This window comes from Gobius niger (genome assembly GCF_951799975.1).
Source record: "Gobius niger genome assembly, chromosome: 12".
NCBI classification, from domain to species: Eukaryota; Metazoa; Chordata; class Actinopteri; order Gobiiformes; family Gobiidae; genus Gobius; species Gobius niger.
Window position 1 is genome coordinate 19,577,607 of NC_136863.1, and position 15,447 is coordinate 19,593,053.

Here is a 15,447-nt window from a genome sequence, read left to right on the forward strand (position 1 = left end):
GATTACTCCTAGATTTCTAACCTGATTTTTTGGTTTTAGAGAGAGAGACTCAAGGTGACTGACAACGAAGATGCAAAAGTACAGCACAATGCTCCTATAAAGTATACTCACTTCCAAAAGCATTATTTTCCCATGCAGAGTTAAAACATTGATTGAATTGATGCTATTGCTCTACCAGTATTGCAAGTATTGTGATTTGTATTGATTATTTTTCACTAATACCAGTATGATCAACTGTGTCATTGTGTTCAGAGCCAGCTGTTTCAAGCCCCATATGTGAATTTGCCTTGAAAGCGTTTTACTGAGAGGGATGTCCAGCTTCCAAAACCTTTAATGCAGTTCAAAGAGTATTGTAGAGTAAACCAGTCCATTTGTGTGCGCTGTGTGAGTGATGTCCACAACAGAGCATGAGTCAGCACCGAGAGCTGGCACTTAAACACACAGGAGGGTCCTCATTGAAACAGCAGACATGCAAAAAGAAGACCAAATGTCCCACTTTGTCGACAGAAGAGATGTTCTGCGTTCCTTATTCACATACTGTGGTATAGTGAAAATCTGACTTGCCCAGGTAACAGAACCGGATGCTCTGTGTCTTCCACATCATGCAGTGGCGCACAGGGCAGAGCAAGCCATATTTCTGTGCTAAAGAATATGTGACTGGAAATGGTAAAAGTCTCGTAATGATGTATGTATTTGTACAATGCCAAAGAGAATCTGTGTTGCCTTGCGTTTTCCATCTTGTTTACGAAGTCGGCAGGAAATGTTTCTCAGCTCAGATGTGGTCCGGTTAATTTACTTCAACAAACATTCCTCATTTGCAGAGTGCTGTCTCATAGCTGCAGTAATCTGGCAGAAGAAGACTATGAGCCTATCTTTAAATTTGTACGTAAGGTCATGCTGTCACTGATTTCACACAGGTCATTAGTAATCATCATCAGCCCATTTATATTGAGTGCCTGTTGGGGGAAAAGCCCTATGTAAATATGGACCATTTACCATGTTACCATTCACGTGTTCTCCTTCAGCTAAACAATGTGCAAAATACACACTCCAAGTACTCATAAGTGGGCTGTAGGAAAACACACCTAGCTGCACCAAAAAACAAGACTTTAAAAGTTTAGGGGGGTTTGTTTTAAGCATCATAATAGAACGGGAAGTCAGGGGAAAGAGAGCTGTAAGCTGTATTAGAAAATTGTATTTCCTAAACAAGTACTGTGCCCATATGTCAAAAAGATGAGTTTGAAATCCAAACCAACCAGGTGCTCCCCTGATGTCTCTCATATATTCTAGAATGAGAGAGGTTTTATACTGCTCAAATATAAAGCAAAACTCAAGCTTTATCTTCATACATACCGTAGCATGTAGCTTCTACTTTTATATCATTAGAAACTGACGGGAGAATCGTGTTCTTGAAGATGTAGTACATTATAAACACAGTGCAGCACATGTTTAACCAAAAAGAATCAGACTAAGATATTTGAATCACGTAATTCATTTTTGTGATACTATATAAACACATTTTTTGTCTTGTTTAAGTGTTTGTTTGTTTGTTTGTTTGTTTGTTTTTCCAAAGTAGTTTTTGCAAATGTAATACTTTAGGAATCTTACAGTGACCTTTGATGTACTTTACTGTTTAGATCTCTCTTGTGTGTTGGCATACTTTTATTTCCCAATGAATCACTGTCTGAGAAAGAGAAACAGAGGACAGTTTATCCACAAAAAGGCCCAAAGTCCAAATGTAAGCAGGGCCCAGCTGTGTGCACTTGTAAAGTTGTTATAATCCTCCTCTGACCTATAAACAGGAAAATACATAACATAAAGCATCAAGCCCACGTCTACAAATAATACTGTCTGCGCGTTGTCCTTGTAAGGAAATACAGTGAGAGCGTATAAGACTGACATTTGAAGTCCGTTTCGGCAAACCCGGTTTTTAAAACACAAAATAAAGCATTCATTTCAACGTCACATTTTAACAAGGTACTTTTCAACGGAATGAGGTCTTTGGCTTTGATCAACTCCCTGACCACCTGTTATTAGTCCTGCAGCCGATGATTTCTCTGGGAATAAATGTCTGAATCTTTAATAAATGATAGTTTCATACTCAGCGCAATGGATCAATTCCATTTCACCAATATTTGTGTGAAATAAAGTACAGCCGAAAACTTAAGTTAAAGCTATGGCCCTTTGCTTATTTTTTCACTGGTATTAGTCTTTTGAACATGACAAATAAATGATGATATAATTGGGAAAAGAAGTCCCAATTATATCATCATTGCTGTATGTTTGGGGGCAGGGGGGGCTATATGTTTTTTGCCTCTGTTCTAATGTCCCAAGGAGATCTGAAGGGCCTGGTGTGACTGCTATGGGCAGTATTTTTATCTACAATCTTTTATTAGCCTAGACAGACTAAAATCTTCACATGCCATAGACTACGTTGTGTCTTTTTATATGCAGTTATGACACCACCAGTCAAAAGAACCCGTTTGTTTCCTTTTCCTTTTTCTACGCTTTGTTTTGATTTGAGGGAGGCCACGCCAGCCCCCGAGACGACTGCAGCGTGTTTGCTTGTTTTGAATGTGTGCGTTTGGGTGTGTGCTCTGTGAGAGAGCGTCAGGGCTGGACGTAAGATTTCAAACAGCACATCAGTGCGTTTATGTATTGGGTGCCCGGAAATGTTTCCAAATAAACACAGCTTGATTCTCGCTGGGTGGGCGACTTATCAAGAGCTAATTCTGTAAACAGCAGCTCTCATTGGCCACGAAGGGGAATGAAAGTGTAATGAATGTGGGTGGGCTGGGAACACAGCTGTTTATGATGGACCATTTATTTCCCCGCGTTAAGTCAACAACACAAGCTTACAACAATTATTAAGATCCCGTGCGCACTCAGAGCGAGGAAAGCCATGGCACTGTTCCGCGGGCCCTCTGCGCTGGCGCTTCCCGGGCCCCCGCTGCTGTGCCTGTACAGTACAGGAGACGCACTGGGCCTCATGACCTCACCCCGGGAACCTCCTCAGAAACCCCCTTACAGCTACATCGCACTGATTGCCATGGCCATCAAGAGCGCGCCCCAGCAGCGCGCCACGCTCAGCAGCATCTACCAGTTCATCATGGAGCGCTTCCCCTTCTACCACGACAACAAGCAGGGCTGGCAGAACTCCATCCGCCACAACCTGAGCCTCAACGACTGCTTCATCAAAGTCCCGCGGGAGAAGGGCCGTCCTGGTAAGGGAAGCTACTGGACCCTAGACGAGTCGTGTACAGACATGTTTGAGCATGGCAACTACCGCCGCCGCAAAAGGAAAGCCAAAAGCGGTGCGCACAAACCTGCGCTGAGACTCAAAGGTCCCGCAGCTCAAGGAGCACGATCTCACGAAGCGTCGCACACAGACAGCACACAGACAACGCAGCGGGACGTCCCGAGTACGGACAAGTCCAAGTGCTTCAGCATCGAAAGTATCCTCAAGAGAGATGTGAACGCACGGACCCGTGTCCAGGGAGCAGCGGACACGTGCACGCTCAGCTCGGCGGTGGTCGTGGGGTCGAGACAGTCCCTGTACCAGGTGGGATTCCCTCTCTCCTACCTGCCCCTGACCTTTCCCACGTCCGCTCAGCTACACTGACGTGGATGTGTTACAGGCCGTGCCTTGGAGACTTTTAGCCTGTTTGCTCACTTTGCTGGACCGTAGGAATGAGACTGTGCGCACATGAAGATGAATCTGCTATTCGGGGAAGTTCTAATTGAATTGGATCATTTATAATATGATGCCAATGTTACAAAGAACTTTATAAAGTGGACAAAATAAACTATGTACAATGAAGACAAAGCGACAGTTTATCTCTTAAAATATTACTAAATAAAATGTTGTTTGGTATAAATTGTAAAGTATAGCCTAGTTGTGCATTTTTATTGATGAGCTTCTATAATTCTCTTTATTGGATTTGAAGGTTAACTTTCTCTGGAGATAATGTCGCTTTATTTGGAATGACACACAAATAATATCCTTTTCAACTTCACACTTGAGATGCAGTCTATGCTTCAGAGCGAGCATCGTCTTTGAGGACCCCTTGCGGCTAAAGAAAAAAATATTATAAACTCCTGTCCTTCCGCGGGTGAACACTGTTATAAAGGAAAATATGTACTGTCTGAACACAAATGAACTGATTAAAAAAGATCTGTCGAGCTGCAATGCATTGTAAAGATTGCTTTGAACCATCAGTATTTTAATACAAACTTTAAAAAAAAAGTAAATGTCATAGAAATATTTTAACATGCATGTACAAGACAATAAAACGTTCTTCCATTAAGTTAAAATCTTCATCATACTGATCTGAAAACTAAGCAAAACATGAACATTTTTAGTCACCAAAGCATCGTAAGGCATGAACCGTTCTACATTGAAACATCCAAATCCCTCCGTCTGAAAATAAACTCTGCTGATGCTGTTGTAATGTAATATTATATTGTGCTCTAATCAGGAAGAGGGACTATTGTGAATGTGATGATACATTGTACACCCTGATACTTCATACTAAAATATGAGTAATTGAGGCAACTGAGTAATATATCATTTTTTGCTTTACTTTACTTGATAAGTTTACCACTGTAAATGAACAGAAAGGGCTGTGTATTAAAAGCAATAAAATCATCAATATAACAAATCTGAAAACTACAGATGCACTAAGAAGTGATGATGTGACCGTCTTCAGCCTGAGGAGCAGTGGCGCCCGCACTGCTCTGGTTGCTGTGCTCAGGCCTCAGCAGATACTGGACTGCCCACTGCAGCAGATCCTGCCTCACAGTGAAACGGCTGAAGTGCTGCAGTTCCTGACCGTTGACCTGGTAGCTGTAGGCGAATGGTTTTCCGTCACCGTGGACACAGGGGCGAACCACTGAGAGCTGCCCACCAGGAGGAACTTGGGACTGAGAGATGCTCTGCTCAGATGTGGAGCCAATGAGGGAGTCAAACATCCACGAGGGAGGGCTACTGCCGACCCGTTCCTCCGCATCCTTCTCCAAAGTCTCCATCACATCTTCAGGGGGAGAAGCACCTCTCTTCCTCAAAGATCCTCTACACATTTGGCCGAGCTGCTTGTTTTCTGTTTTCTGTGTAAAGGTCGAGGAGTTGGGGTCCGCAGCTTCAGACATGCAGGACAGTGCATTTGTAGATTCTCTTGAGGAGATTGAAGAGGAGGGTGGTGCTAAGGCGGGAGGTCTCTGGTAAGGTGGGAACAAGCTGGGCTCTGTTAGGGGCTAGATAGACAGGATAGAGGAAGGGGACAAAATAAAGAAATAGTCATCACGTCAATCACTACTAGACATTGAGAAAAAAAAACAGACTTGTAAATGTTCTTTTTTTTTTTTCATTTCAAATTTTCACATTTGCTTGTTGTTTATAGAAATAAAATGTACAATGTAATCTTTGAATGGTGTTAAATGTAATTTTTTCTTGCAACAAACATGGACTGTTAATAAAACATCTGTTTACTTCAAAATCTTGATTTTAAAAAATATATTTCTGCATGATACTGTGAGATGTTACATTATTTGGAGATTTCAACTCACCTCTCTCTGAGTCTCTTTTGAGAGAGCGTTTATCTGTGTGCTGGTGTCCACTGGGCAGAGGTTTGCTGATGATTCAGTGAAGATAGGGCTGTTTAGTACTGGCGATGCTTGTGGGCTGGACTTAGTGGATGAAGTGTTGCTGGGAGGAGGACACATGTCCCATGGGTTAGACACAGGACTTGTGCCAGAACTACTCGGTACAACAGGTCCATCCCCCAGAACACTGACCGTGTCCTCACTGGCACTCTGTGGTTTGGTGGTGCCTTCTGATAAAGACACGAGCGGGTCTGTGGACTCAGGGGATGTTTCTGATATCTCCATCTCTGAAGGCCCCACATTCTCTGAGCCGGTCTGAGGTTGTGCATTTAAAGGCCTCAGAGTGTCTGGGATCAGTAGAGATTGTACTGGTACAGCAAAGCTCTTGCTCCCCTTATAACGGACCATGTCCATGCCCCATCTGGTGACAGTGCAAGTATCAGGCAGGGTGGCAGAGGGGTTCATTGTGGAGGTGGAGAGATGTTGGGTAAGGAGTTTTTGAACGTGCTCCAGTTCAGTCTGCAAACAGTCCTGCTGCCATTCCCCCAGCAGTTCTGTGAGGTTGAACCCACTCTGACTCTTCTGGGTATCCTGCTGACCCAACATAACGCGCCATGTCTGACAGATCTTGTTCCGGACAGAGGGCAGACTTGTGCAGCAAGGCGTGATATTTTTGATCCCCACTACTGCCCTCGTCCCCAGCTTGCCCACTGATAGATAAAAACAACTCCGGCTCTGCTCCGAGGAGCAGTGGAAGAGCAACCTGTAGTCCGTAATGCACACGCTGTGGTCCACTAGACTACTGAAGCACTCCAGGTCCTCGTCGTCCTGCAGTCCCTCCCAGGCTGTAGTGGTGAGGACAGCTTTAATCTGGACATGCTCATCAGAAAGATAGAGCAGCCCGGTGGGACCGTCCGAGTCCAGAGCTTGTGACTGCGACATGCGACCAACCCCAACCACGTGTGCCTGGAGCCCTGCAGTGCGGATACCTTCATCTCCGTCATAGCTCTCGATCAATTTCTCAATCCACGGTGTTAATCCTCTCCGGACTGGCATTTCATCCGCTCGATGTTTGGTTTTTCAAATGGTCCGTTCCCTGTTTTAATCCGTCAAAATCAGAAGTACTTCCGCCCAGTTCCACTTAAAACGCAAAAAAAACAGATTAAAGTTTTGTTGTTTTTGTTGTGACAATTTTTTTTTTACGCAGGCTTCAAAGTTCATTTAATTCCGTAATTTATATCTATGACCATGTCCATAATCGCAGAAGAGCAGAAGCAAAATTTGAAACGGGAATCTGATTTTGGTTTCATAATAAAAGCTAACATTGTGTTTGCACACCTGCAAAACTAAAGGAAATACGAAAAACTAGTGCCTCGGAGCACAAAGTAATGAAAGCCTCACACAAGACGGTTAAAATGCTTAATAATAAATGCTTTAACTTAAAGATTCCATTCATGTTGTAAATATAATTTTATTTTGAAGATAACTATTTTGGTGCAGCTGTGAAATGCTAATTTCCGGTTTAACATTTCGCTTGTGAAAATGTTATTATTATCTTCCACCGCGTTATTTCCTATTGACACAGACTTCGAAGACTGTGTTATTTACTTTCTTTCATAATAGTACATACCCCCCAAAATATTATTTTGAGGTTCTTGTCTCATTTTTTCCTCCTAAGTTTACATCCCACATTTCTGTAAACCATAAATGCAACACAATACCTGTTCTTCACGCCCTCTTCCAACATTCTTGCCTGGAGAGATTCATGTCATGCTAGCGCCGCACTGCGTGTGACCAAAACAGGTCAATTTCTTCACGGTAAGGCTGATTATAAGAATACCAGATCCAAAGCTTAAAAGAAATGGGAACGCTGACATTCGGTGCCATGCATTGCTGCTCAGTGTTGGCAGTAGCCAGCCTTTGCTATAAATGAATACATGTTTAGCAAAGGCTAGCTACTGCCTACTTACTAGTAACTCCTTTGCGTGCGTTGCATCAAAACATCAGTGGTTGTTTCAAGTAGTTTGGCTGGCTAAGTTGGAATGACTGTAGTTGTAAACTTGGCTGTAACCAGTACTGAATATGCTGGTCTTTAAACGCCCCACTCTTCTATGAAATCCTTAATGTGTTGTTGTTGTTGTGGTTCTGCTCCAAATTCATAAATGCGCATTGAAACTTTGAAAGTACCCATGTCTTTACTCATACATTGTGTATATGCTTTATGTTTTTGTATTTAGCTGCCATTTGTTTTTCATTAATACTACAATCCTGTCTGTGAAATCCTAAGTGTGAAATTTTTCCCATGCAGATTTTTACCCCAGGCACAGTTCCAGACATGCCCGACATGGGTTCAAAAGTGTCAGATCCACAGCATTCCCAGAAACTTCTTAGGGCACTGCGTTCCTTCTGGCAAGAACATAGTTTCCACGATGCCCTCCTTGTGGTGGATGGAGAGGAGCTTCCCATTCAAAAGAATATTCTGGCAGCGGCTAGCCCCTACATAAGGTCAGAGACTACAATCTGTGTGGTTGGTTTATACAGTATTTGTAGTGTGGGTGCAAAATGGGCGTGGCATGGTCTCTCTGCCATCCTTGTCCTACTTGTGTTTTGCTCTTCTTGCTAGGACCAAGTTGAACTACAATCCTCCAAAGGAAGATGGGTCTATGTACAGAATTGAACTGCAGGGCATCTCTATGGAAACCATGAAACAGATCCTGGACTACATTTTCAGTGGTGAAGTAAGAGCGAAGTTTCAGTGGATTTGGTTTAGAGTGACATATGCAAAGTTAAAATGTATTATATATATATATCGTCTTAATTATTAGGTTACAAAACATTCTTAATTGTTTTGTCCGCTGCTTGGAAGATCACAAGCTTAAGGCTGTATTTGCTTGTTTCCAGATCACCCTGAGTGAGGAGATGGTCCAGGACATGGTGCAGGCTTCAGACCTGCTGCTCATGACTGACCTGAAGTTGTTGTGCTGCCAGTTCTTGGAGAGCTGCATTGCTGCTGAGAATTGCATTGGTATCCGTCTGTTCTCCCTTCATTACTGCCTCCACCATGTCCATTACGCCGCCACAGAGTTTTTGCAGACACACTTTAGAGACGTGGCTATCACAGAGGAGTTCAGGGAGCTGCCTCATGACCGGCTCTGTGAGATCTTCTCTATGGAGAAATTGAATGTGGGCAATGAGAAGTATGTGCTGGAGGCGGCGGTGCGGTGGTTTGCTCATGACCCTGAGGATCGCAGGGTGAGTCGGGCCTTTTGGTCATTGCATTAATGCACTACTAACGACAAATGTTCAGAAAATCGCTTCATAAACTATTATGTGAAATGCAGGTGTTCATGAGGGAGGTGATGTCATCTGTGTGGCTGCAGGGCCTCGACCTAAGCTACCTCAGAGAACAGGTATGGCAAACTACTATATTGTGGTGCCAAATATAGTGAAATGACTCAACTTGAACTCATAGACTCAATGCGCCTCAGTCACGACACTTTCTTATGCACAAATTTGTTCTTAGCGCCTAATTAGGAACATTTTTGGCATTCACAAAAACTTTGCTGAAAATGTTCAGCAAAGTCAGGAGAACTCTTGCGCACAAAGAAATCTGTAGTTCAGTTCACGATCACGCTCCTGATGGAACCCAAAAGTTATATATTGTACATATTAAATGTCGTATTAATGTATTCTAGGAAACATGTCAATATAATTGTAATAAATTACATATACCCTGTTTATTCAGAAGTAATATTATTTGTTGTTTTATTAATGGCAAGTAAGGTACAAATGTATTACTGCAAAAATGTATAAATGCCGCCCCTTATGACTAACACTAAATGCGTACTGCATTGACGTTATTTGATAAGTCAGTGCAGTGCGTTGAGCTACGCGGGCAGAACGTCACACCGCTGCCCCGAGTATAAGGGGCTGACCCGCGCTCGCTTGTGAGAAAAGAAGGAAAATACATTGTGATGTACATGTTATCTTTTACATCATTTTGTAATGAGGGCAAATTTGCGTGCCCAAAGATTTGGGTGGATGCTTTTGAGTGCGGGCTGAATTACTTCTTTTTTTCTTTGGGGGGTTTCTTTGTTATTAGTTTGGATTTGAACACTACCTGTTGCACACGGCACTTATGGTGAAAGATAGGCGGTGACATTTGCTAATTAGTCCTAACACGCAGGCGCTTCCTAGTTGGCGTACACCAACATCAGAACACAGATACAAGTGATTTTCCCTTCTTAAGAATGAATCTGGTGCCGTTTTCTGACAATGCCTCCATAGTACGGATTATAAGAAGTTCATGAATGAGGCCCAATGTGTTTGGTGGTCTGGTCTGTCTCCAGGCCCTGGGTGAGCCTCTGATGAGGGAGGTGGTTCGAGACCACTGTCAGTCTGTAATGGGGGCTGGGCAGCTGCAAGGCGAGGCATTGCTGGCATCATTTAAACCTCGGGGCTATTCTGAGTGCATCGTTGTTGCGGGAGGAGAAGATCGGAAGTAAGTAACTTTTCCATGCAACCTAACACACTTCAGCTTACGTTTGTCATCAATAACTATACTGCCCTGTAAATGCCCTGTTTAGAACCAGGAAGCCGACTGCTGTGGCCCGCTGCATGTGCCCTCTCTACGATACTAACAGACAGTCCTGGATAGAGCTACAGCCTATGAGCTCGCCCCGACTGGGACACGGGATGGTGACTACGGGTCAGTACCCAGGGTTATGTCACTATTGACACATTTATCAGTCATTTGAAACTAATAATTTGGGGTGTTTTCAGAGGGCTTTCTTTTTGTGATGGGTGGGACAGACGAACACAACATCATACTGGACAGTGCAGAGAAATATGACCCTGATACCAACAGCTGGACTCCCATACCGTCAATGCTGCAGGTATTGCCATATATTTCTATAGTGATTCTTTGTGGGTCTAGGTGATGTAACTGTTGTCCTGTGTCAGATTTTCATGATCTAATTTTTTTATTTTATGTATTGAAGATTCTGTGTTAGAAAGACGGGTGCTTGTCCGTGTCATGTCTTACCACTAGATGTCACTACTGCTACTTAAACGCTAATGGCATGACTAGCCCCTGTCCTATTTTTCACAGGGGCTAGATTTTTTTTATCAAACTGATTAGGACTAAAGCAAAACAATACTCTGCAGATTAGGTTTGTTTGAGTAAACCTACAAAAAGTAATAAAAAGAAGAAGTCCCAGAGTCATTTTACAAATTTAAGTCAAAGTTGCTGTGAAATGTCAGTAATCTTGGCTCATGTGTCAGGCCCGGCAGAACTTTGGGATTGTGGAGCTGGACGGCCTCGTTTATGTTCTGGGAGGAGAGAATGAGGTGGTGGAGCTGGTCTCTGTGGAAGTGTTTGACCCTCACTTCAACACGTGGAGAACACAGACCGACATGACTATGGTCCGGAAGGTACCGTCTGCTCCGTCTTTTAGGGGTCCATAAAGTGGTCTTAAGACAACATTAAGAAGAACTAAGACTTTTGAGATTGAGGTTTTTGTTGTACTGATCGTTTGTGTACGTGGTCCTTCAGATCGGCTGTTATGCTGCAATGAATAAGAAGATCTACGCCATGGGAGGGGGCTCCTATGGCAAACTGTTTGATTCTGTGGAGTGCTTTGACCCAAAGACCCAGCAGTGGACGGGCCTGTGTCCCCTGAAGGAGAGAAGGTATTTTCAGTTTGCTTTGTGGACTTCACATTGTTGCTTCAGGCCTCTTTTAAGCGTGATAGATTTCACCACAGGAACTAGTCTAGTTTCTGTCTCCTCACACGCATACTTTAGTCGCACGGACGTCTTCTTTAGTGACAGTGAGCCCAGCCTGGAGGGAGACGGGAAGAGAATCATTTCAAAATAACCCTTTTCCAGATTTACCATTTTGGACTGCACTGTAAAAGAAGCTTTCTAGATAATAGCTTTATATAGTAGTTGGTAAGCTTATGCAGTTCTTATAGCAGCACAATCTCTGCACATTATTTATTGTTTTCTTTGACATTGCCATTTCTGCATTTTCTCTATTTAAAATCCTGTTGTTGCTGAATCTTATCCCAGGAACTAATTGTAAAGAGGCTATGGTTAAAATTAGAACTGCCATGGTTCTGTTCCCAAAGCAGGTTTAGTCCAAATTGAGGGTCTGTAGGGTCTGAGAAGAGGTCAACTCAAGAGTTTTCAGTTTCACAAAGTGGGAGTTAACCACAACCCTGAGTCAGTTACTGCGGCAACTCACGCTGTTTACTTCCTCAATGACGGACGTACTGCAATTACTTCTTTGATGATTCATTCACTTTTATTTTAGTTTGTTTCTCTTCTACAAGCTTTGTTTCCATCAACCATCTCAAAGTGTCTCTCCCCCTATAAAAGGAACTACACTTTTTATGATAAACCTGAATAAAACGTGTCGACATTGGGATTGCTAAGTGATCACTCTACTTCCAGATCCATCGGGACTTTAGCCTCTTTATCCCATTATAGTGAGTGAATGAGTGAATGGTTTGTTTATTTTGGTTGATTGATGCATTTAAATGAAATTGTATTGATTTAAATGCATCAGTCAACCAAAGTAAAGCCGACTGCAAGGCTCTTTTTAAACATCTGATCGCACATGTTACATTTACTCTGGAGTTTCTTTAGACATGCTTGTCAGAGATTGAATATCAAACTGTTTTTCCATACACAATGAAGGATAACTTTAGGTATAAAAATATATAAATTTTGTCTGGAAAAATGGTGACCTATATTATTCAAATTCAGTGTAAACCCGGTTTTATTGATTCAGATAAAGTTGGAGTTTTTAGTGTTCCTTTTTTTATTGTTGAAATTATATATGTTACAAGGGCAGAGGAGAAGAGAAACAAAACATCCTCGGTGAGGAGCATGGAGAAATACAGTATAACAACAGAGAACAAAACAAAATAAATAAATACATAACAAAAACAAGTAAGAAATAGAAGAATCAAGCATAGAATTGTTGCAGAATAGTACACGGAAATGTGTCGTACAAAAATATGTTGCATTTACATGATTCAAATGAGTCCAGTCACATCATAAAATTTGCTTTCTATCTCATGTTCTGTCACTTAACTGAAACTTGTTTTGTTCTCTAAACTTAAGTGTTTTTTTTTCCTCTCTGTTGCCAGGTTTGGGTCGGTGGCGTGTGGCATTGGACAGGAGCTGTACGTGTTTGGAGGCGTCAGGAGTAAAGAGAACGAGAACGCAGAGCAGCGACAGATGATGACCTGCAAATCCGAATTTTACCATGACGAGCTGAGGAGGTGCTGCTTTACAGTTGCAAAAATCTTAACTCATTGTATCCAGTGCTTCTATTTAACTGTGCTCCTCTTCTGTCATTTATTTCTATTTTAACCTGACCGATTTCTTGTTGGTGTTGCTCATGATAACATTTTCAGACATATGAAAACATTTTGAAACGCCACATGACCACAGCAAATTAACAATTCTCCACGTGTAAGTCGTTTCCTTAACCGGGTGTTGACCTTGTGTTTCAGATGGATGTTGCTGGATGACCAGAGCCTGTGCATCCAAACCAGCTCTTCATTCGTGTACGGAGCTGTTCCTGTCGGGCCCAACATCTACGTGGTTGGAGATCTGGACACTGGTGAGCTCTAGAATTCACATTCCAGAAGCCCAGTTTTAAACCTTTGCATTAACTATTAACTAAACTTACGCATTTGTGTACAGGTAATAGTTTTGACTACATCCGTGAGTTTCGACGCAGCACTGGGACCTGGCACCGGACCAAACCCATGTTGCCCACTGACCTGTCCAAAACCACATGCACCGCTCTGCGCTTTGCAAACTGTAAACTGTTCCGGCTGCAGCTGAATCAGGGCATGTTCCGCATCAGAGTGGGCCGCTGACTGAGGAACTGGGCAGGTTTGGGTTTGGCCAAAGAACATTTTAAACCTAGTTTAACAAATTTTAATGTGTATTTGAATATGCTCTGTCATTTATGGTGGTGGGGTTTGAGCACTCAGAATTTTTCAGCATTTTTTTCATCTGGTGATCTTTTTTTATTTCTTTTTTTTTACTGTTTACTCTTCATACTTGAAACAGAATTACTGCTGTCAGTTTTCAAATGGATCTCATTGACAAGACATAGGGTTTTAAGACCATTTATTTTAACAGTATTTTTAATGTGATGACACAACCCCTTGGCTAACAGCTCCTGTCATTACAAGCTGGCTGAAAGAGAAGCATCTTCGGACAGTGCTATGTATGCTATCACCAATGCCAAATCATGAGCACAGTGCAGGCACTGTTCGACTTCTGTTGCAATGGAATTTTAAACCCACCATGCCAATACCATGTTTCGGTCTATTATAGCATGATATAGCACTATTATTGTCAATAGCTGTTTTTGTAATATTTGTTCTAGCCATTCTAGTACTAAGAAATAACTGACTATCCTCATTAGCCTCTGGCTGTGCCATGACCACATTATGCAGCTTAGCAATGGATTACGTGGTGATGGCACAGCACAGGCAAAGCAGAGTAATGTTTATAATGGCACAGTTTGCTGTCACTCGATTTTTTGCACAAAGCAGTTAGCCTGTGTACTGGGTGTGATATGCAAAACGTACCGTGGATCACGATCCATATCAAATATCCCTGATCCTTTTGCAAATGGATCAGGGATATTTGATATGGTCAGTGTGCCTCTTGTCAGTATTCATGCAACAATAAAATTGCCTTGCAAAATCACTTGCCTAAATACAAAACAACTCATCATTGCTAACTGTGTGTTTGTAAGACTGCAAACCACTGCCTCCTAAAACTCAATGGCTACACACAATGACTGGTGAGCTATGCTGCCTTTTTGTGTCACGGCTTTTTATTTTTATTTGACACTTGCATAATTTGCACAGAAGAGATTACAATCTCTTTAAATTCACAACAAGCCGAAGAATGTACAGCCTTATTAATGTAGCATCTCCTGTGCACCTTACTTTCCCACGCGCTGTGTGATCAGTGGACACCAGCAAGCACTTGATAATGGCTTTTATCATTTACTGAGCTGTCTGGGAGTTCAGAAATAGACCCCCATGTGTGTCACTTCTGAGGGATGTTTGGCTGCCTGTAACCTATGACCCTGCTTTCCAGTCAGAACACTTTTGGCAGCCATTGACCCCCATTTGTTCCACTGCGCAGCTGCTGCTGTCCGTCGTCAGGTTCACACCCTATCATTCTCCGAAAGCAGCACTGAGTTGTTTCATCATCGATGTCAGATACTAGTGTTACTGCTAGGGGCAAGCCACTCTCAAGCTTTGCTGACAGCTCAAATTATTAATCACATGTAAGTGCAAGTAATGGCAGATCCTGATCCTGTTTGTTTAGTTCACTACACTTTTCTCCTTGCATCCATAATAATGATTGTACCTCTCAGTATGGGTTTAATTAACAAGACTCTGAAAGGCTTCACTAATGACTCATTGTTCATGTTTCATTTGTGTACAAAACTTAAGGTGACCATAAAGATGATCCATTTATGAAACAAGGTGATGCTGGACAAGGGTTTTGGGAACATTATAGTTGGATTTCTCTAGATATTCAAGCAGAAATATTGGTTTGTTGATGCTCTATTACAATTAGGTGTAATGACGTGCTCTGTGACGGTTTTTATCCAAAAGGTTTGTGTGGCTTGACAGACCAAGCTTCTCATCTGAACATTCTGTTAATGTAATCATATATTTTACTATCGGTTTCCCTGTGTGTGCATTGTTTCCACTGCTGAGTTGTGAAAGACTGGAGTGAAATGGTTCACTGCTTTAGTAACTCCAACATGAGCAACTCTTGTAAACGTCATTC

General features: G+C 42.3%; 3 protein-coding genes across 3 annotated transcripts; 2 read left to right on the plus strand and 1 right to left on the minus strand.

The window, feature by feature from the left end:
* The first annotated feature begins 2,432 nt into the window (after positions 1-2,432).
* foxl1 (forkhead box L1) lies at positions 2,433-3,905 on the plus strand. Its single transcript, XM_079567539.1, has one exon. It carries the CDS (start codon positions 2,903-2,905, stop codon positions 3,620-3,622), a length of 720 nt encoding a protein of 239 aa, XP_079423665.1. The 5' UTR covers positions 2,433-2,902; the 3' UTR covers positions 3,623-3,905.
* Positions 3,906-4,590: 685 nt separating this feature from the next.
* acd (ACD shelterin complex subunit and telomerase recruitment factor) lies at positions 4,591-7,436 on the minus strand. Its single transcript, XM_079568223.1, has 3 exons — positions 7,323-7,436; positions 5,566-6,741; positions 4,591-5,253 (listed from the first exon to the last, which is right to left on the minus strand). The coding sequence occupies exons 2-3, from the start codon at positions 6,655-6,657 to the stop codon at positions 4,681-4,683; spliced, it is 1,665 nt and encodes a 554-aa protein (XP_079424349.1). The 5' UTR covers positions 6,658-6,741; positions 7,323-7,436; the 3' UTR covers positions 4,591-4,680.
* On the plus strand, positions 7,272-15,444 carry gan (gigaxonin). Its single transcript, XM_079568222.1, has 13 exons — positions 7,272-7,419; positions 7,910-8,106; positions 8,225-8,339; positions 8,503-8,853; positions 8,943-9,011; positions 9,951-10,102; positions 10,188-10,309; positions 10,384-10,496; positions 10,885-11,034; positions 11,156-11,292; positions 12,759-12,893; positions 13,128-13,237; positions 13,321-15,444. Exons 2-13 carry the CDS (start codon positions 7,937-7,939, stop codon positions 13,497-13,499), a joined length of 1,803 nt encoding a protein of 600 aa, XP_079424348.1. The 5' UTR covers positions 7,272-7,419; positions 7,910-7,936; the 3' UTR covers positions 13,500-15,444.
* The last annotated feature ends 3 nt before the right edge of the window (positions 15,445-15,447 follow it).

Coding starts and splice junctions, on each gene's coding strand:
- gan (XM_079568222.1), top strand. CDS start 7,937: ATGCCCGACATGGGTTCAAAAGTGTCAGATCCACAGCATTCCCAGAAA. Junction 10,103..10,187: donor GCGGGAGGAGAAGATCGGAA/GTAAGTAACTTT, acceptor TGCCCTGTTTAG/AACCAGGAAGCCGACTGCTG. Junction 11,035..11,155: donor ACATGACTATGGTCCGGAAG/GTACCGTCTGCT, acceptor GTGGTCCTTCAG/ATCGGCTGTTATGCTGCAAT.
- foxl1 (XM_079567539.1), top strand. CDS start 2,903: ATGGCACTGTTCCGCGGGCCCTCTGCGCTGGCGCTTCCCGGGCCCCCG.
- acd (XM_079568223.1), bottom strand. CDS start 6,657: ATGCCAGTCCGGAGAGGATTAACACCGTGGATTGAGAAATTGATCGAG. Junction 5,254..5,565: donor CAAAAGAGACTCAGAGAGAG/GTGAGTTGAAAT, acceptor CTGTCTATCTAG/CCCCTAACAGAGCCCAGCTT.